A 23,330-nucleotide genomic window follows, 5' to 3' on the forward strand; every position below is an offset into this window, starting at 1 on the left:
ATAAAACATAAATAATGATATTTATATGATGGATATATTAATAACATATTGGATTGAATAAATTCCGAAGATTTTTAATCATTTTAATCATTTTTAATAGATTAGGCAGAGAAAATAATAAATTTAATTAGATATTGAAATCATTTTGAGTATAAATTTTACAACAATATGGATAAAACAAATGTAGATTAAAAATAATAAATAATATAGTATAATAAATAATAAATGCAGATAAAATAAAATTCGGAAATCAGCGCCATCTACAGAATGCTAACTAAAACTAATATATATAGACATATAATAAGAGAAATATATAGAACAATATAATAATAAAAAATAAAAAATAGAAGAAAAAAAAAATAGAAATAGAATAAAAATTTCAATGCTATCTTTACATGCTACTGTAAATGAAATCTATGTATTTCTTGAATGCTTTTATATAAAAACATTTTTAATATTCAAAAGATGGCGTAGATGAATAATTCTTATTCTATCTCTATTTTTTCTTACTATTTGTTGTCCTTGCCTCCTTGTGTTTCATTTGCGATATTCTGAAGATGATATTGATTTCATAATTTTTATCTATCTCTATTTGCTTTTTTTATCTATATGTTAGTTTCATTTACCGCACTCTGGAGATGGCGCTGATTTCTTAATTTTTATTCTATCTCCGTTCTTCTCCCATTATATATTCTCTTTGTCTATACTTGCTAGTGACGCTTAGCCATAGACGAAAATTGATCATATTTTTGCCAAATCTTTTTTAAAATTATATATTTAATAATATATCTAAATTTTTAATAAAAAATATAAATTATTACATTTTGGACTTCTAATGAAAATTAGTATTAAGATTTCTATGCTCGTTTTATTTTCACTAGAATTCATTACATTTGCAATTTTTTTTTCAATTTTTTTTTTTTTTTGGTTTACAGAAATATACAAAATGAATTGAAAAATATTATCACACATAATTTACAGAAGCTATTATAAATAATCAATGATTCAAAATGAATTTATTTGTGTTTATAACCAATTCAATTCAATAAATTTGAACAAATAATCAATCAGATTATAATATTCTATCGATTTGTAAATAATCTTCAACACACAATAGACTTAGTGATACTCGTATAATCACATTCGATTTTAACGTAATCTGAATACGAGTCGCAGTGAATAAAATTTAACCGATCAAATAGCAACACGAGATTTAATGACTAATGCATAATGGTAACGACAATAAACGCCTACGCGGCTATTTATGACATTAGCTCGCGAAAGGTGCTTGTTAAACGAATATGACAATTAACGTGAAAACGATGAATATCGCTTCAATAATCACGATTTTTTACATCTATTATAATGATGTGATATCATATTTACTAATAAAATTCGATGTTAACAATTATATATTATATTCAGTTTAAATATAAACACTTGATGATTTTTAATTAATCCTAATAATTCCTAATAGAAAAATATATATATGTATATATATATTGGCTAAAAGAGAATAAAAATCTAAAAATGTAAATGTAATATTCATATATTATTCATGTATCGATATAAAATTAATTTAAATTTTACATTACATGTTCAATAATTAAATAAATATAAAAATATTAAAATTTAAAAGCGCATAAGAATATTTAAATTTTGTACTATTTATCTTTATAACAATCATAATAATAATTATTTAATGATTTTTATATCTAATAAAGGATAATAATTTTAACATTTTTTTAAATGAATATTTAAATTAAAATTTTAGCTATAGAAATTCTTTAAATAAATCAATCAAGTGTATATTAAATTTAAACCAAATATAATTAACCATACTAAGTCTAAGTTGATTTTATCCTTTAAAATTTAAGCTCAACATTTACTTATTAACAAAGAGATAACTCGGAGCTGTTTTAAATGAAATAATAATTGAAGTGGACGTTCAAGATGTTATAAACATATAAAATCTTGAAAGAAATGATAATTGTGAAAAATGCAATCTAAGCATTACTGTTTACAATAATTTGATATAGCGCATAGAAAAATTATTGTAAAAATGAAATTTACACTGTTGAACGTCGCACATTCACACGGACCAGCCATGGTTCCACACTTTAACTCATAATTTAAATGCTATACTATATTTTGAACAGCAATTATGAACACAACGAAAATAGCATTAACATACAACAAGATACAGGTAATAGTGACAATAAAAAACTAAGAGTTCCATACAGATTGACTATTATTTTTACAAAAAATTTTTTATGTTCTTTTTTTTATCTTTATTTTCATTAAAAATATTAATATATGAATTAATACAGAAAAAAAGAAATAAGTTAGAAATCACATAAAAAAGTTAAGTCTGTATGGAATTTTTAGTTTTTGATATATAGAATTATAAATATTTTTTAAACATTTTTTTGAAAACTTATTCTTAAAAGTCGTGTAAAATTTTGTATCAAAGATAACGAATAAAATTTTAAATAGATATGAAATTAATCATACTTGATATTATCATATCATTTGACCCTATAAATGATACGAATTTCAAGATACAATACTCTTTATCAATGTTATATATATTTTTTTTTTTTTTAGAATTGATCTATTTTAAAATAATAACTTAAAAACACGATTTTCAAATAAGTTTTTTCTTCAACATCATATCAATGTTAAATTATTATCAAGAAGTTTATAAATATTTGCTTTATATGCAACATAATTTAAAGATCAATATAACATGAATATTATTATTCTATAGGAAAAGTCAAGCAAATGTTATTTCTATAATATATGAAATCACCATTATTGAAATTATTTTTGAAATCAAAAAATTTTTTTATCAAAATTTATTGTGATTATATAACAAGTAAATATCTCTATAAAAGAAAATGAAAATGAATAAAATATGTAAACCACAAAACAGTCATTTAAAATTCGAAAACATTTCAATCATATAAAATTCATTTTTCTACTCTAAGAATATATCTCATCTCAAGGAGGAACGTCATCATCTAAAAGCTTATATATAAAACTAACGAAAAACGACATTATTAACATATAATGCATAATTAAATTTCAGCCTCTTTCAGCTTTCTTGTCATTGTATAACGATTATTTGCAAAAATAAAATAAAAAAAGGAAAAAAAAAAAAGAACAAATATGAAAACGAAACGAGATCTATAAGACAAGCTCTGAACGATATTTCAGCGATTATACGGTAGCAAATGATTCTTGATATTCAACGCAGAATCATTATCCTTCTTAGCATCTAAATTAATAAGTCAAAAGAAATCAGAATGTTTTACATCGTATAATACGTTACAAAAGACTCGGTAAAAAAGAAATTTAATTTTCGGTGGGAGATTCAAGAATCTGCCAATTTCATCGATTCCATCTTTATCTTGGCTCTCTTCTTTTCGTCGTTCAATCGAAAATACATGCGAGAACTCGTACGAGGCAATTACCAATTCTCGCACAAGTTCTCTGTCCTTGAGTCGCGCATTCCTTTCTTCTATTTTTTCGATTGTCCTGGCATTCTTTTTTTCCTGGTTTTGACATCCTGCAGCTTTGATCCTCGTACGTCCTAACACCGACTCTTGGTGTGCTGGTTAACCTGGGTAATGGTCCACCGATCGAATTTCTAAGCTAAAAATAATATCTTTTTTAAAATCTTTTTTATATCATCGTTTAGAACAATCAAAATATTTATTTTTAATTACGTTTCAAGTAAAATGTTTGATTCCTCTTTATTGTTTCATTATATTTTTTTTAAACGATGAATACAATAATATTTTTATTCTCAAAGTACTACTAATAAAATGAATTTTCAGCAAAAATAAAATTTATTATTATATTTAATAAAAAATATTTCAAAGCTTATTGGAATTTTTCTAGAGATAATATAAGTTATATTGAAAATATAAATTTATTTACCGTTCTTCTACGTTTATTATAGTATATCCCATTTGGTTTCATATCTTCTGATTTATTATTTATTCTGTACTTTCTAACTGTCATATTGAACTTTGTGAGTAAATACTTCAACACACTAGGAAAATAAAATTTATTATCTAATTTTTTGTTTTCTCTTGCCAAGTATACATATAAGTAAGATTTCGTTATTTTATCTTCTTCAATTTTTAGTTTGATATTAAAAAGAGAAATAAAAAATTATATGTATAAAATAACACTTGTTGTTAAATTCCAATATATTATACAAAAAATAGTCGAAAAATTAAATGCATGATTCGATAATTATATATAGTTTAAATAGAATTTTGGACACACTATTAAATCAATGAATTAATAGCACAATTTATACTGATCATGAACGCGGTATTCAGCAGTAAGATAAGTACTAACTCCTGATAAGTAAAGTGTATGTTCACTTTCACTGCGATAACACCTCGAACAATATGACTCTTATCCAATTGCGGAAGATTAACGGTAATGTAAGAAATAACAACAAATAGAAACAAACAATCTCGTATCTTTTTGATCATTAAAAAAAAATTTGAATGAACAAACTCTTTTGACGGCGGTCAACTCTTTGAACGATACAAGTTAGAGAAATGTTTGAACCTTACCTCTTCACTCTCGTCATTTCTCGTATGTCCCAAAATTCTAGCCACGATATAAGCCGACTCCTCGCTCGATAGGATTCCACTTGCCATAGGGCCTTCGATGAATTCTCTGTCGGTCATAAGAGGATACCGAACGCTGTACCACACATCGTCGGATAAAGCGGATCTTTTATTGCTAGCCGATGGCTCGACACCGTTTCTCCTGCACTCGGACGCTGCCCACCTGTCCAAAGCGTGAAACAGCGTGGATTCGTTGGCCAATCTCAAGCTGTCACGACACGCCAATTCCTCGACCTCGGCCGAGTTCAATTCCTCAAAATGTTCCTGGTCGAAGACCGCCTCTGGTTCCGAGTCGATCACGTTGAAACAAGCGGTCAGAAGTCGCGTACAGACTGCGGCTAAGATTTCAAGCTTTTAATCATTCGTTCTAATCCTGGGGAAGGAGAAAAGGGAATTTAGTAGATGTTGGAATTGGTTAATTGGTATCTCTATTGGATATTCTTCCAAGAAAAAGGTAACCTATCGACAAGAAATTTAAGAGAGAATGAAATTTAAAAAATATATAGTATGAAAGAAAAATAATATCACGATTGGAGGTTAAGGTTACTTCGTACGTATGTTTACACAGTCGAAATCGAGAATTTAGATAGAAAGTTGGATAGTTAAAAATTGCAATTTTTATTTCGGGTAAAAAGATTTGAACGTTGAAGATAAATTTAAAAATAATACCTATTTCACCAGCATCGTCGCCAGGCGCCGGAGGAGCTGTGGGTAAATTCGATGATCGATTGAGAGAAGAGGTTATGTGGTTCGCGTAAAGACTAAGGCCTTGATAGATTTCGAGCACAGTGTTCGAGTTTAGATTTCTTTCGAGATATTGAACAGCAAGTCGTGCCAATTCTGGACAGAGATATTGATGAGCTGCATCGAGGGTTGCTCTAGCAGTGGATACAGATTGAAAATTGATCGGCTCGTCGAGAAGATATCTGCAAAGAAGAGACGAACTTCGACTTGGGTGGTGCGAAGGAAAACAGTTGCCTCAAGACATTTGTATCATCGAAATTGCAAAATTTTTAACCATACTTTTTTTCACATTTCTTAAACAATTTTTTTATTCATATTTTTTTATTCATATACATAATATCCTTTTCTTCTCTCGAAGAAAAATTTGTAAATTATTGATCCTTTCCTCGATATATCCTTATCTTTTCAATTCCATATTACTACTGTCGAGTCGAGAAAATATATATTTTGCATCGAAATATTTTCCGTCAAGATTCAGATGATTGACCGATTCGAATTTTTGTAAATTCTAACACGAACTTTTTCGAAATTTACAATATTTGCAATATTTTTTTCTATAACACTGAGATTTAATCATTCTTCGTTTGCAACAAATTATTAGCGAGAATGTTATTAAAATGAACATCCAAAAATAGCCGATTGTACCAATTATTGTCAATGTATATATAGACGTTGCCATAATAGCGCAGTGACTTTTTTTTTAAAGAAACTTTCAAACAAAGTTTTATCCCGATAAAAATACTTTCATATTAATTATCTTTAAAATATCGTAAAATAAAAAAAATCGATTAATGGAATATTTTATAAAACATTCCTTTAAAAAAATATTAATTTCCCAAAGCAAATATTGAAACTAATCGTATCAATATAATTCGATCAATCACGTATTTACCTGAGCAGATAATCGAAGGCTCTTTTTTCCACGTGTTGAAGCTTCAAAAGAGGCGGAGGATCGCTGGGTGCAGGTGCGAGAGGACCGACGAGCATCGCGCGAAACCATTCCGATCTTTCAGCTAGTCGTTCCCTTTCCACGCAGTATCTCCACGTGTCTCCAGGTAGACCGGCCTATATTCAATAAAAAGAAATTTTCTTCGAGTTTCACGATGTTTTCGATATATCATTAGAAATTATATTGAATCAAAAGAAATTAAATGAAAATATTTTCTTAGTCGCTCTATATTTTTGAATGCAATAATTAATTGATAAAAAATAAAAAAATTGAGGAACGTAAATTATTTGATTATACAAAACATCGTAAATACTCGTAACAAACAAGAGACGAAGTTACGAAGTGGATGGAAGAATTGAATATATTATTCTCTTATTATTTCTTTCTGTCTTTTCTTCTTTTTCTTCCTTTACCTCGAGAATCACCATGTTACAAGTCGGGGATTCCGTTGTTGAAGTTTCTTCAGCGGCGATAAGAGGAACTTGAGACATGTCTTTCGTCGAGTTTCGAAGGATCGCGATTTCTTTCGAAGAGTGGCGCGCGATTACAGGGAGTATTATGGTCCTCGAGTAAATTCGATTCCGTATACCCTCCCGAATCTTTTGTCGCGACCTTTCAAACTCGATGCATCGTGAGCTGTCGCCTGTAAAAAAAGGGAGAAAAAAGACGTGTACAAGAAACTCGAGACGAGCTGAAACTTTGAAGAGATCGTGCTGCAAAATTCGAAATTAAAATTCTTGCTTGCGAAATAAAAATTTGTAATAAATAAAATAAAAGTCACGATGTAAATGTTTCTCTATTAGCAATGAAAAAATTCGCGAGAAAGATTAATTCGATAAAATTTAATAAAATATTCTGAATCTTCCATTTTCTTTTTTTTTTAATTTTTATGCAATGAAATAGAAATTCGAAGTACACAAATTTGTTATCCTCCCGGAAGTAGACACTTGTTAACTAATATCGTTTATATCTGTATATATATATATAACTGTTTCGCGAATAGACATCAGAAACGAGTTCGATTTTTTATTTTTTTATCGTGCAACCTAATGATATTTTGCTGGGTAAATATTAGAGTACAGAAAAACTACAGTATCTAAATCATACAAGGGTTTGGCATGCTCACTGTAGATAACATTCTACGTTTGATTGTCTTTCATCGAAAAATTAATTCGCAATTATTTATTACAAATTTAACAGAAATTTTATAGATATTAATAATATCTCTGTTTCTTATTAGAGAAATTCAAAAGTAACGTAAACATTTAACAAAATCTTCCACGATCCCATCTTACCGTTATTATAAGCGACAGTCATATTGATAATGCACATCATAAAACTGTCACCCTTTAACATTACAATTTTTGAATGTATAAAATCGACTCTTAGATTTTAACACTCTTCGATTCTTCGATTTTACTCCTTTCAAAACTTCGATCATCAACACAAACGTTGTTTATCGATTTAAATTATCGTCCCGAGCGCATAAATTACATTCGTCAAAATGTTCAAACTGCACTTTCCTTCTCTCTTCACTTAACCCTTCTTCACTTAACTTCCTCTCTCTCATATTCGACGACATGGATAATGAACAAGTTGTACATCGTAATTAACCAATCTTCAGGTTGATTCTTCTTTCATCATCCATGTTCTTTCTCAATCTTTGTCTTCTTGGATTTTAAAAATTCAACAGGAAGAGAGAGATCATCGCTACTTTTACATACAAGATACACAATGTTGCTCGTTCTCGATCGATTCGATCGATCGCGAGAACGGAGTGGAATGAAGAATGGCGGCAACCCTTTCAGAGCGGGCAGCCTCGCTCGACTGACAGATCGATCGGACTCGTGCGACCGCGATGAATGAGTCAGTATATACGGGGGAATACGTTTTTAATACAAATGTATACGGTTACGTTTTATCGAGCGCGACGACAATTATTTATAAACAACGGGTAAAGGTCCTAAGCGCCGTGGAATGTCTCTCCCTCCCTTCCTCCACCTCCCCCCTCCTCTCTTCCTCGAGCCTGTACACACACACACTGGAGAGAAAACACCTTATCGATACCTCGAACCGTCCCGGGACCTTTTGGAATGGGGAAGAATGGAGGGAGAAAAAAGGAAGCGGATTGTTTTGTCCCGTTTATCGCCGAGAAAAATGCTACTGTTGCAGTTTTTAATTCTGATTAATGATAATGAAAAAAAAACAAATTTGAATTTGTTTATTTTTATTATTCAACAAAGCGTGGGATGTTACTCTCGAGATTGAGGAAAAAAAAATAACACATTTTTTTTTGGAAGTAACAAGAATAGAAATTGGTTGAATCTAATCGATTCTTAAATTTTTAATTTCTTTGCTTGCGAAATAAAAATAAAAATTTGTAATAAATAAGATAAAAGTCACGATGTAAATGTTTTTCTATTGATAATAAACAATCGTAGAGTTTGAAAATATTTAGAATAAATGGAAATGAATGTTTGAAAAGAAATTGATTTGATTTTTTTCATTGGAAACTGAATGTTTTTTTTTTTAAATCATCGTGTTAAATATTTGAACTGAGATACGCTATTGGTAGGAAGCATTGTATGGTGAAATTTGAATATTTTTCGTTGTGTCATAGAAAGATACCTTTATCTATGAATATACAATCGAAATATAGAAAATTTGCTTTGGGCGGCGATTTTATTGTTTGATGCAATGCATGATAGATATTCGTACCGCTATAAATTGATGACTGGTGTATACAACGTGTCCTATAACAAATATCCAATATCTAAAAACAATGATCTTGTAACCGTGTTTATAATAATATATCCATGGTGGTATAGTTTTACGATGTATTACGTGGTATCTGATAATTTTTAGAGAAATATTAAAAAGATTATCTCTCGTTTATTATTATTATTATTATTATTATTGAATCAATAATAGAAAAACGAAATTATTTATATATTTCTAAAAAGTATCGTTTAAAAAACAACGTGTCTTAATTATAGTGTTTTAATTTTAATAAAAAAAGAAATATACATTTTCGCATTTTCTCTCGTCGTTTCTTTTCATCAGGGAATAAAAAAACAGGTTCAATTTTTACGCGCCACGTTCGAACGTTCTCTTCTTTCATTCGAAACAATTATTATTCTCATTTTCCTCCTCCTTTTTTTTTTTCCTCTATAATCTATAAAAAAGAGAACAAGAAATCTTCAAAGCGTGTTAACACATTTTTGCATTTCGAACGAATAATTAGCAACGCGTTAATTCGATTGAAATTTCCGAGAGGTGTACGAGAGATTCTACATTTAAAGGCCATAGTCAAGGCCTTCGCGCATGATGGAAAATAATAAAGGATTTATCTACTAAGAAGATCTTCCATACATTCATTTTATCTCTATTTCTTTCTCATAATTCAATTTTTTTTTTTTTTTTTATCTCGATTCTCACTTTTGATTATAACTAACGCGTGCTAATTGTTACCAATTTTCTTGGCGAAGAAATTCTGACGAAATTAAAGAAGAAGAAGAATTTCTTCTTCAAAAAGAAAAAAGAAAAAGAAGAAATATCTCCATCTTCCCTCCGTGAAATCTCGGTTTCGTTAAAATTAGAGCCGCCAGCAGGGAAGAATTTAGGTGGACGGAGATCAAATAATTTTAGTGAAAAATTTCTCTCGCCCCAAAAATATCGCGCGTAACCTTGAGGATCTTTGGCGCCAATGAACTCTCTCTCTCTCTTCAAATTATCCGTGCTAATCTTAATTCAGAAACGTAAAGAAACCATGGTTCAATTGAATGTACGATTATAATTTTAAATTGTATATACACAAAAATTAATTTATTAAATCAATCGTGCGTATTTTTTAAATTAAAAAAAAGTATATATTCACTTCTTATAAAAATACGTTTTTACGTATTTTTTTTTCTTTATTATTTGTTTAGCAAAATTTTACGCAATAACAGTACTAGAAGTAATTAAATATGATATGTCTGTGTGTGTGTGTGTGTACATGGATAATTAAGTTAAACGAGCTCCAACGCGGCCTTTTAATTTAATTGAGATTAATTTCTTCATTTTATCTGTGTATGTAAATATGAACGCTTAATTGTACGAATACAAAAATATTGAATAGGAATAGCACAGCATTGAAATGACTTTTTACATTTTTCGCAGAGAACGAACGAAAAGTATCTTTATATTTTATTAAAAAAAAATATATATATATATATTTTTAATTTTCTAACTGTTTCAAATTACGATAGCGTCAGATAGTACAGTTAAATACTCGCAGCAGTCGCCTCGAGGTGTGTAAACATCGATTTATACGTTATCCAATCCACGTATTTAATTTCTCACGGTTGCATTAACTAGATTCAAACATGTCGATCGGTACGCGCTACGAATAATAATGAGCATACTTATATTATGTGTTATGGAGATATAGATATAGATATAATTTATTTTTACATCGAGCGTATCACGTTCTACAACTTATTCGTTCCCGCGCTTTTATTAATGTTTGCCTCGATAATCAATATTATCATTCGCGATATATTACACAACGCGAGCCATCTTCTTCCCCCGATTCCTGTGTTTTTTAGAAGTAGAAATATATCTTCTTCGTGTTGAAATAAAAATTATCTAGTAGGAATTGTATTGATTGTAAGGACAAAGAGTTACGATTCCAATAAACTTGATTGATTCAAAGCTGAAAAGATAATTTTGTTTGTATAAACCACGGCCAATAATAATTTTTAAATTGATATATTCATTGAATGTTAAATAATAAAAATTGTAGAAATCACGTAGGAAAGTATTAAATATTTTTAATAATTCTTGACACAATTCTTGATCGATTCGAATTAAAATTTCTCACGAATCATTGTATTGATTGATTCAAACCTGAAAAGATAATTTTGTTTGTAAACCACGGCCAATAATATATTCGTTGAACTAATATTAAATACAAAACGTATGTTAAATAATAAAAATTGTACAAATCATCAATCAAAATTGAAAGAAAGCATTAAATATTTTTAATAATTCTTGACACAATTCTTGATCGATTCGAATTAAAATTTCTCACGAATCATCGTATTGATTGATTCAAACCTGAAAAGATAATTTTGTTTGTAAACCACGGCCAATAATATATTCGTTGAACTAATATTAAATACAAAACGTATGTTAAATAATAAAAATTGAAGAAATAGGAAAGCATTACACATTTTTAACAATTCTTGATTGACTCGAATTAAAATTCCTCGCGAATCATCGTATTAAAAGGGATACGATCTTTCTTATTTTCAATTCAATGTATTAATAATACAAAATATTCAATTAAAATTCCATTTTTAATTTTAAATCTCACAGAAATTTTTCCATGATTAATAAATCTAAATAAACAATATATTATTAAAATCACTATTATAAATTTTAATCATGAAACTATTCCAATTATAATAATATCACTTCACTAATTAAATTTAACGAAACTGGAGATTCTATATTGACATTGAAGATATAAAATTAATTATCCCTTTATTAATAAATATTAATCGTCTATCAGTTTGTCTATAAATTACATTAACTAAAAAAAATAAACCTGAAGATCTTAACCCATGAGAATTAATAATTCATTATTAAATATCCACCGATTAATCTAATTTTAAAAAAGTTATTATTCTTATAATTATTATATTATTATTCTTATTATTAATTATATAATTATTATATTATTCTTATTATTATTATAATTATTATAGTTATTATTCTTATAATTATTAACCCTATATGTACAATTGATGAAATTGCAATAATTGATTTTAAAAATTGAGATAAACATATTAATCTTAAAATTAAAACCCCAAAAGAATTAATTATTACTAAAATTTTTTGACTTCAAATAAGGCAAACAGGGAAGAAGAGATGGGAAGATGAGATCGAGATCGTTGATGAATTTTTGGACAACAAAGAAAAAGCGTGCAATTACAGCGAGAAATATTTCGACATTTTTCTTCGTAGGCGTATGCAACGATCGTGGCCTCGAAGCCTATTGCGGTACATAATATTATTATTGTCTCTCGTTATTACGTATATATTCTTGTCGAGCAACTTATCACAGCAAATGGTAAAAAGCGGCGCGTGAATTTGTACGGCAAAAACACATTGTTGCGACATGTTGAACAGGAATGGAGGAACAAAAAATTTAAATCGGAGTTAAATTGGGTTTCTGAGAGGAAGAAAAAAATTCTTAAAAACTTGCGTGAAGTGATTCTTATTTCCTAAGACAAAAATTTTCATGTGGAAGAAATTTAAATTTTCTTTCTTACAAAATTATCTTATATGTTTCATTTCGATAAATTTATTTGAACTCGGAAACAGCTCGTAAAACTTTCGTGCGTTTATCCTTTTTCTTTCGCGTTTCTCCATCCCATTCAATGACCATTCATTTCCTTCGTAATCGAGTAAGTAAATTTAACGGGACAATTAACACATAACGTTCCACTTTTATAGAGATAAAACGCTTATCAAATATGCGCTTTTAAAATAAATATTTTAATACGATAATACTATGCTACAAATTATACGAGATGCGCTCGCAAATTGAAAAGCAAATAAAAATGGAAAAATTTCGATTAAATTTATCTTTCGTTTATTTATTTTTAACATTTATCTCTTCATTGAATTCGTGTTTCATTCTTATCGATGTGTATTTTTAGCATGGGCAGGAAATAGAAGAATGAAAGAATATGATACGAAATGTGAAATAAATATGATATATATATATGAATTTTACAAAGAAAATTTGTCGACAAACGAACGATGAAGAATAGTTGCAGTAATGATCTATTTACTTATGTAACATCGTGTTTTAGTACAATGAGAAAATGAATCTTCAATATCGTAATAAGAAACAAAATGAGACGAGTGCAATCTCTTTCTGTGATGTAAGAGATCTTATTGAAAAGAATTTTGAATCGATTTATTTATGTAATATCTTCGTTAAAGGTATAATTTTATTATATTAAATTTTCGAAAAATATTAGAAGAGGATAATAGACAGAGATCTTAATAAGATCTTTTTAAGGATTAACAATTAGTTTCCCATTCACAATTAAATCGAATCACAATTGAATCGGTATGAAGAAGTACTTCTGTTTAATCTATCTTCGCCCGCATATAATTTCCTTTTCTTGTGTTCAAAACCAATCTATGACCCACATAACGGTGTTTCAACGAATTGAAGAATTGCAATTACTGCAGATTATACTTGTCAATTTAAATATAATCCTGATAACTATATATTTCTTTTCAAACTTATCAATATTAATTTATTTATTTATTTTTTTCACGTTTTAACGATAAAGAAAAACATAAATTTTCAAGTTGAAATTATAAAAATTTAAAAAAAAAAAGGAAGAAAGAACAATTATGATAAGTTTAACTATTATTAACCATATACTGATTTTTGTGCAAAAAGGAAGAAATGTTATGAGACTATTTGGTTATTATAAAAAGAGGTCATGACTCAAATAAATATCAAGAAACAGTCTAATTTCAATAGATGTGTGAATTCATCCAATATCTAATTATTTTATATAAAATAATATATTGAAATATTTAAAACTTTCATCTTTTAAATAAAGTTTAAGAGCGTTTAATTATTATTAACCATACTGATTTTTGTGCAAAAGGAAGAAATGTTATGAGGCTATTTGGTTATTATAAAAAAAGGTCAAATAAATATAAAAAAAATACTCTAATTTCAATAGATACGTGAATTCATCCAATATCTAATTATTTTATATAAAATAATATATTGAAATATTTAAAACTTTCATCTTTTAAATAAAGTTATAAAATCTGATTGGAGTCAAGTTTAATTTATCTTTAATAAATTAAACAGCACATATATACTCAAATATCTTGTAAGAAATCTATATAACCTTTCCTCTCAATCAAACAATTGTTGACACCATCGATCTCGAAATTACATTTATTATGCAACGATCTAAGAATTCGAAGTATCGTATTCATTGATTTCGTTCAAAATGCGTGAAAAAAAAAAAAAGTGGAACTCCTTTTGTTGGAATCTCCTTTTTGTCCCTGTTTCATTCGTCACGCTCTACTAGTAATGATAAAATCTTTAACGCAATGACAATATCCGATGAAAGCGAAAAATGTGAGCAAGAGGCGAAAAAAAGGAAAAAGGAAAAATGGAGAGAGAGAGAGAGAGAAAAAAAGAAAAGAAAAGAAAAATGTCGGAACGAAATAAGAACGTGCGAATATTCGAAGAGCCTTGAAATAAAACGTAATTAACGTCCTGTATATGCAGAATACTTTTCGTCAAGACTTGGATTCGTTTTATTTATACGCGCTTCCTTCTTTTCATTCGAAGAAATAAATAACGAGATATTTATATATGATATTTATAAATTAATTTTTTTACGAAAAATTTATCTCGATAAAGAGAAGATTTGTATTTTATTCTATATTTAATTTACGAATTAATTTTCTTTTTTTGTTAATAAACTTAAAAGACAATATCTTGTTTCTGTGACAGAAAGCGTATAAAGAAAAAAATATCTAAGGAACGATAATGGATAAACAAATATGGAAACTCGGTAATTAGAGATTTAAGAACAAAAGAAATTGTGTATTACTCGAACGATGAAAAATTCATCTCACGGGATAGCAACTAGCATATTTAGAGACTGGCATTAGAGGAATATTCAATTCGTATTCAAGAAACGATGAAAGCTGTACAATCGTATGGCATCAATGAAGACACGTGTAAATTGACTCGCGACATTATGGAGATCTTTACAATGGTAAAATGTGCGAAAATTACTTGTTAATAGAATTGTATCGGTGTGGCCTTGAAGGAACCATGCTTTTTTTTCTTTTTCTTTTTTTTTTTTTAAGGTACTCAATGTCAAATTAAACGAACCAGGATACTCAAGTCCCTGGATGGAACAATGTGTTTTTTGTTCGCCGAGTCGAACGTGGAAGATTTTGTATGCTCGTTACGATTGAGTGTATAATTATATTTTCAAAGAAGTTATTTTATATTATACCATCATAAAACTCTTAAACTATTAACATGGTGCTGTTTCGAGAAAATTATATATATATACAGCATGTGTCGCTGTTGTTATCTATTTTTAATTTTTTCCCTTGATGATAAAATTAGCGATTTATGATTTATTTACAATTACTATTTTTTTCCCTTAAGAAAATTATTTATGGACAATATTATTTAAAATGATGAATTAAAATATATCATACATCTACGAATCTATGAATCTTTATTATTTTTTTTTTTTTTTAACTTTGCTACAATTTCATAACCAAAAATTCCATTCTCACCTCGTACTCCAGCTTCTTTATCCGATCGTTTCTTCCAAAATGTAAATAATCTCATGTTTACGGTGTTAATATCGATCCTTCGTTCACGATTCCTACAGAAGAACGCGAATAGAAAGGAAATGATCCATTCGCTGGCAACCCACAACACACTACACGCAAAACAGTCGAGAAATTCAGATGTCATCAAGTCGCGACAAGATAACAGTTCAGATATCATTAATTGTAACTGACGAGACATATGTATCTCAGGTATCTCATCTCAACCAGAAAATCTCTCTAGTAAATAATTTTTCAACTCTTTTGTTATTCAAAAAATAAAATCTTCGGCTGTAATTAAAATTGATTTTGTATTTGTAAGATTTTTTCAAACAAGATGCAATAAAGATTGTGATACATTTCCTTCCATTTTTCCAAGATATTCTATACTGATATTCTATACTCTATACGTATATATATATACAACTTAGCACTTTATATTTAATTATTAATAATATACCAATATATTTTATCTTCAATTTTTAAGTATAAAAATTCATTTATTGAATTTATACAAATAAGCAATATTTATTTCTATTCATGAAATAAATGTATCAAAAATTTATTAATATATCAGAAAATTTTCACTATAGAACACTTGAAATTTGTAAACAATTAAGAATTGACAACACAACGTAACCAATAAGACAATTATGTTATAACAACAACAACACAACAATAAACTCTCACTAGGTTATCCAAGCATAGAGGTTATAATTACAGCCAAAGAATTGAAATGAACCACTAATTTATTTTTCACAAGACACGAAAAATATATTGGATCGTTTAAACTTTATCGTTGTTGAGGGGCAAACGATTCGTAACACGATGGAACCGATACTAGCGTCACACATCAAAACACGTGTTGCGCGAGAGATACTCGAAAGAATGAACCGACTGGCAGTAAATCGATGCGCTTTTGTGGTTTCAAAACCGACCACCAGCATCCTGTCCTACACAAGGAATCACGTGATTAATCTTTTGACACGCGTACACATGTAAGCGTAAGGATGTGTTTCGTTTACGTGTGAAGACCCATTGGACAAGGCGAGAATGGAATAAAACCTCGCTGACTAAATGTTTTTTTTCTTCCGTTGTTCGATCATCGAAAGATGATACATATATTGGAAATCCTAGGAAAAAGTCGTGCCACGTAATAAGGAAGAGAGAGACTATGTAGATAATGATCGAAGGATTATAAATAGAGATAAAAAAAAAAACGAAGAAACCTGATTCGGAAGAAAATTCTTATTCGATGTAAATTTGAAAATGGAGGAAATTACGTTTATGGAAATTTTTTTATCCTTTATAATGGAAGTTTATATGATGTATTTATATATATATAATCTTTTAGTTATATTTTTTTTGGAATATTAAAATAAACGATGAGAATTTGATAAAAAAAAAAAAATATTTCTAAAGATTGTTCTAAAAATACATGATTATATACAACATGCGCTTTCCGTTTGAACATATAAAATAAAACTTATAAAATCGATATAGATATGCAAAATATAATGTTTAAAAAAAAAAAAGAAAGTATCTACTCTTAATATAAATCTGATAAATTTTATTATTTTATTGAGAGGATATTATATTATCTATATAGCGATATATACGATGAGGTCATAACAATTGCATGTGCTTCCATGAAAAACTAATAAATATTATTGTTCAAACATTTGCAAGGTGTCATCCGACAGCTGCAATTGCGTATTTGATCATCGATGTTCTAATTATCCATATCTCCGTGCTCTAATTATTCTGTATTTCTTTATAAAGAAAAATTGTTAATAATGCAAAAATGATAAAGATTACAATTTCAACCAAAGATCTAGATTATTATCTTATTCTTCATCATCGTCCGATTCATAAAACGAGCCATTCTCAAATTTCTTGAATTTATCATTTCTAAATATAATTTTTATAAACAGAATTGAAAAACGAGTGACGAGCGCCACGTTCCATTTCGTTTTATCATATTTCGAGCTTACATCGCAAAACAAATTTTGTAACGTTACCTAATTGATACAATTTTTTAGCGATCGTTGATACACATGATACCCCGAGAGTTTTATATTACTATGAAATGTCAATGGTGCAAGGGGATAAATACTCGGGTATATAGTCGTGGAACGTGTCAGGAAACGCAAACTTATCGATGAGTAAAGCAACATTGTTGAAAATAAGATTATAAGCGAGTGAACGAACTTTCGATAAAATTTAACCGCCGCCTCTTTAAGAACACACCTCTCGGTAATCACCCTCGCTCGGTAAAACCGCGTTTCTAACGAGATGGCCGATGGGGAGTAGGATTACACACAACCTATCCTGAGTAGCATGAGACATTTGAAATGGCCTTGATACTAATATGCAATTCGTTTAAAATATCCTATTTCGCCAATACGAGCGCGGAACACATCGCACATGACGAATGAATGACTTCCGCATAATAATTTGTTGACCGTAAAGTGGAAAAACAGATTGCATTGACGGATACGCAAGTTTTATATGAAAAAACTTTTATTTGAAGATTTTTCCATTTGAATATAATTATCGATAATAACGATCACTAGTAATAAACTTAACTGTAGTAGAGAATTTTATTTTCATTGTTATATCTGCGTAATTCTATATTCTTACATAAAATGAAGTTGCAATTAACTAGTACCACAACTATTAGTTTTAGAAACAAGTTTTCTTAAAAATACACAATCATCTTATTTAAAATGAATTTTGCACACAATTACTTTCACAGTAGCTTTGTTCCGTATTGATCACGGAATATTTATAAAACACGAGATCACTTGTCAGAAGGAAAAACACGAGATTCTATTCTTTGCCAAATGAAAAGCGTATTCGAAAACTTTTCTTCCCATAGAATAAATGACACGTTTTTTTTTTTTAAATAATTCTCTCTTCCTAACTCCAAAATCCGATCCCACGCGATTCGATGTCGAATATTAAACATCTCTACTTTTTCTGATATCAATCAATTTATTTCGAGAGGGGAAAATACGCAGCAAGAACGCATCGTACCGAAGCCATTGGAATTAAACGCGTTCAACGCGATCGATGTAATCGCATCTAATCGGATTCGCTTCGATTTTTTCGATCTTACAAGGCCGCGCAAGTATTTCGTTGTCCGAACGAAATTGTCCGTTAAAAAGCTGCAGCGCCATCTGATCTCGCTTCAAGCGCGAGCCCGAACCCAGCGCCACGGTACGTGTACGGACAACTATCGGCTCGATATTGGCGAAATTTAGAGAAAAATATCCAGCCGCGAATTCGAATCGGTGACAGGCGATTACCACGTTATCTTCCATTATCGGTGCACGCGAGCTATAACCGCAGATATAATACACGCAGGTATACGATTATCTGTCACCGTAGAGTCCGCCATTTACCCAGCCGAGGCGGTTAATATTTTCGCAATCTGAGTCATAAGATGAGATCGCGCGTGATGAGGTGGGAAAATACTCCCCGTTTGTAAACGAGCGTGTCAGCTTACCGCTCGACAACGCTCGGCTTACCCTCCTCTTTCCAGTTGATCGCCGTTCGACGTTTCGCGTTTTCACGCATAACACGCGGCTGGTAATTTCATGCCGCGCCGCCAGAAAAACAGCGGGGTGTATGTGACGCGTATAAACGTTGCGAGGCGCAACGCGATCGTTCTCCATTATTCCTGCCTACACCTGTTCGAGCCGCGCCGCGCCGCGCCACGCGTGCAAGCCGCCGCCTCGCTTCGAGGAAAACGCGCCTCGATCGATGGAATTTGAATGTAACGGGAGACCCACGTTTACTTTTCACTTACGTTTCGATTACATTCGCTTCGTCCGGATGACTATTTCGCATTGTTTTCGCACGATGGAGGAAATCCCGCGAAGCGTTTAATCTTACGCTTTTTTTTTCTTTCTTTCTTTCTTTCGTGAGAAGTTCACAATGGAATTCCATTTATCTCGTTCGACGGGAGAAGGGATGAATAAGAAAGATATTCTGCTTCGAAGTATATATTAAAATTAAATCATATTAAAGATGATGCGATATATTAGATTTAATTTCGAAGAATTTTGAACTCTTGTTAGTTTGATGATTTATATGATGACCATTATTATTAATCATATTTACGCGTGACTCACGATATCGATTAATACCGTTGATCGGTATTAAGTGTCGAGTTTGGAAAAAATTAGATCTCTTAGAAGATAGAAAGGAATGTAAATATTTAAGGAAACTCCTATCCGACGATTTTCCCTAATAAGAGGAATTTTTATTCGATACCCTTGAGGCAACCTCTTTAAAGTTCACCACGTTGCTACCACCAGAGTATAATCAATACTCTGCGCTCTGGTGTACAGTTTGCCGCTGAGATCTACATTCCCTGCCAAACCCTCACCCTCACCAGGAGAGAGAGGAAAAGAGGGTATGCGCTCCGATGCGCAAAATCCGCGGCTGATACCGGAGTAATGATTTTTTATCACTTTCGATAGCTTTTCATCATTTTTCTTTTTTTTTTTTTGCGATTCTCAAATAATAATAATGGAAGAGATAATTACAGATAACAACACGTAACTCGTGTTACATCGTATCAATTAATTCGAAAAAAAAATAGATCGAAGATCAGAAAATTTTAATTTTGATTAAAATATATATATTTTTTTTTAAGGATAAATTGAACGTTTAAAAAAATTTTTGAAAGAAAATATAAAATAATAAGTGGACAAGTTTTTACAACTTATATCGTCTTCGACTATTCAGTTCGAGTAAACAGATGGGCAAGGTAAAAATTAACTGCTTTAAGTGGAACACGCTTATAGTGGTCAGACGTCAGTTGGTAAAAATTATAATCACCATTATTAGGCTTGTATCGCCAACACGAGCTAGAAATTCACGGTAAAAAAAGTAAACTACTTAATGACAAGCTGTAGCTTACAAGTTACAACACTTGAAAAAAGAATTTTTTTTTTTAGAGAAATTTAAGAAAATACGTGTTAAATGAACGACACGCAAAAGAGGAGAAGTATTTTTAAAATTTTTTCGTGCGATTATTTAAACTAAAATATCTTCTAATAACCGAATATTATTTATTAAAAGTTGATTTTCTTTTTTTTAAATAATTAAATAACAGTTTTTTTTCTCCTACGCGAAGAATTTCATTATAATGAACTGATTCCATCGAAAGGAATTTTAGACATAAGAAATCACTTTGCTTCCATGCAATTTCCTCACTATTTGAAAACATGTATCGATTATCCCCATGATTCTAAGTACTCGCATTCGGTGTATCTTGTTTCTTTCACGTTATCAATTTTGCGAAACAATGACTTCACACGTAAAATAATTTCTTGGTAACCCATTCGAGACCCATAGCCGTGTGGAAAAACGAAATTTAAATCCAAAGTTCAAAAATAAAACTGTACATATCTTGATTCGTGCTAATATAATATATTAATGAAAAATAAAATATTAAATCTATTTCTAAACGAGTACACAATTTACGTAGAATAATTTTTGATAATCTTTTGAACAATTTGATTCGATTTACGAATTTAAATTTAATTTTACCTCTCATCGATATCCACTAGATAGACTTAGACCCAGCGTGCTAGAATTTTTCAACAAATACTTTCATTTTATCTCACATTGTTAATTAAGTCCGTTCAACATTTGTATATATATATATATATATGTTAGAACGAAATTTATAACCACAAACCGCCTGACAAAGAACTTGTTTAACGACCGAGCGTTCCAAATACAGAAAGTAAACTTGTGGAATACTCACGGCAATTTGCCGTTGTAATCTTTCAAAACGCCTAGCCGAAAAGAAAACATTGTAAACGCGATTAAAAAATGATTGCGAGAATAATTATCGATAATTAAACCATCGGTGTTTCCACAGCCGATGATAATTGTGAGGCAAAAATAATCCCAAGGAAGTCAAATATGTTTTTATACTCAAACAAGATTCCTTCGTTTTTATCGAATATTCGAATCGGAAATAACGTATGAATTTAAAATTTTTATCATTTTTTATTACTCAAAACTGAAAATATTTCGATGTATCTATTTTTGAAAAATAAAAAAAAAATGCTATTTTCTGATCAAAGAAGACAAAAGGGAAGATATGATATGCTTTTTTCTACGATCTAATTTTACGATCTAATTTTAATTCACGCGTTTAAAAATAATCTCTTTCTTTCGAGTTTACTCAAAGATGAAAGTGCAATATCAGTCTCTCTTTTTTACAATCTTAAACGTCCAAATATTGTATTCATCGAATATTCACGCGTAGTTTTATCGTCACTCGTTTATCAAAGGCGTCTATCTAGGATTTTTATCATCCTAGCGTTTGCGTCAATAATTTTAACCAACTATGCTGTAAAACTTATTTGGCTAAATTCGATTCATTATCGACATTCATCTGTCTGTACTTCAAAAGGGCACTTGAAAATTGGCTGGCTTAAAATTTACGAGTAAAATTCTCTGCACGAGATATTAATATAACAATTACACGTGATTCATTAAATCATAAAATGGATTTTTTAATAACTCTTCTCAATTTTGATAACAGCGTTTATTTAAATTATAAAAATTTTATTTCGTCGAAATAATCACGTCTTTATTCAATTTTTCAAAAGATAATTTGGATTCACCATTTCTGTTCCGTTCACCGATTCTTTAAGCTCGACAAGTATGGTACATTTATAGATTCACTGTATAAATATAACGCGCAAAAATCAAACGTGTAAAATGTTTCTCTTTATTCTTTTTAAAAATGAATAAAAATAGAATAGAATAGAATTATCAAAATCGAGAGAAGTCGTTAAATTAAGATGATCGGTCAAAAAAAAGATTATGATTTCTTTCTTTTTTTTTGCAAGGATATTTTTAAAAAGAAAAAAAGGAGAGAGAAAAAAATAAAAAAAATAAAAAGAAAGGAAAGAAGAGTATCCATCTGAAAGCGTTTTTAAACAGATAGAAGGGACAACACTGATGTGAACACATTCCACCACTAATTACCTTCTTGTATAAACAGCAACTGCGATATGCACACGCCCTTATCGGTACAAATTCCAGAGGAAAGAATGCTTCTTGCAGGCACAGGCGAAGAAACGTGCACCTTCGTTTTATTTCTTGAGAATCACGCGCATTATTCCATAAAATATTTTCTAATCGATCGATCTCTTCCTCTCCCGATATCTTTTATCCACTGGCTGTACGCGATTTCAATCATCCAGGAAGAAATAACAGGAAGATTTGCTCTCCAAATCGTTTTATTTCTTATTTTTTCCCTTTCTTTTTTCTTTCTCTTTTTTTTCTCTTTCTCTTTACTCGACAAAAGTCTGTTCGAAGTGATGTTCAACACCGTCGCGATATTTCGAAGGATAACGGTTTGGTTATGGCGACCGTTCTTCGATTCGAAGACGAGAAGAAACAAGGATCAAATAATATATATGTATATATATGTGTATATGCACCGGATAATGCACCTTTCGGGAAATGTATATTGTTCAATGTGGTGCAAGCTTTTTTTTCCAAGGTGAGAACATAATACCGTGCGTCTTGGCCGATGACCAAGCCTG

The 23,330-nt window shown here is 29.9% G+C and overlaps 1 protein-coding gene across 4 annotated transcripts; it reads right to left on the bottom strand.

The window, feature by feature from the left end:
• Positions 1-2,610: 2,610 nt before the first annotated feature.
• On the bottom strand, positions 2,611-23,330 carry LOC100578031 (BTB/POZ domain-containing protein 6-B). 4 transcript variants are annotated; one of them, XM_016917835.2, is made up of 7 exons: positions 22,768-23,330; positions 15,709-15,800; positions 6,762-6,991; positions 6,292-6,464; positions 5,325-5,581; positions 4,599-4,993; positions 2,611-3,657 (listed from the first exon to the last, which is right to left on the bottom strand). In XM_016917835.2, exons 2-7 carry the CDS (start codon positions 15,761-15,763, stop codon positions 3,436-3,438), a joined length of 1,332 nt encoding a protein of 443 aa, XP_016773324.1. In that variant the 5' UTR covers positions 15,764-15,800; positions 22,768-23,330; the 3' UTR covers positions 2,611-3,435. The 4 variants fall into 4 exon arrangements, with proteins under 4 accessions (XP_016773324.1, XP_006557420.1, XP_026297746.1 ...); XM_006557357.3 differs by lacking the exon at positions 15,709-15,800; XM_026441961.1 differs by lacking the exon at positions 22,768-23,330 and having other exon boundaries at positions 15,709-16,035.

Source organism: Apis mellifera, linkage group LG1 (assembly GCF_003254395.2).
Source record: "Apis mellifera strain DH4 linkage group LG1, Amel_HAv3.1, whole genome shotgun sequence".
Classification (NCBI taxonomy): domain Eukaryota; kingdom Metazoa; phylum Arthropoda; class Insecta; order Hymenoptera; family Apidae; genus Apis; species Apis mellifera.

Bases quoted from the DNA above. Each gene is read 5' to 3' on its own strand.
- LOC100578031 (XM_026441961.1), bottom strand. From the start codon at position 15,946: ATGTCTCGTCAGTTACAATTAATGATATCTGAACTGTTATCTTGTCGC. The intron at 4,994-5,324 runs GTATTATTTTTA...TTGAAATCTTAG, and splicing joins CGACGATGCTGGTGAAATAG to CCGCAGTCTGTACGCGACTT. The intron at 3,658-4,598 runs GTAAGGTTCAAA...TATTATTTTTAG, and splicing joins GAAATGACGAGAGTGAAGAG to CTTAGAAATTCGATCGGTGG.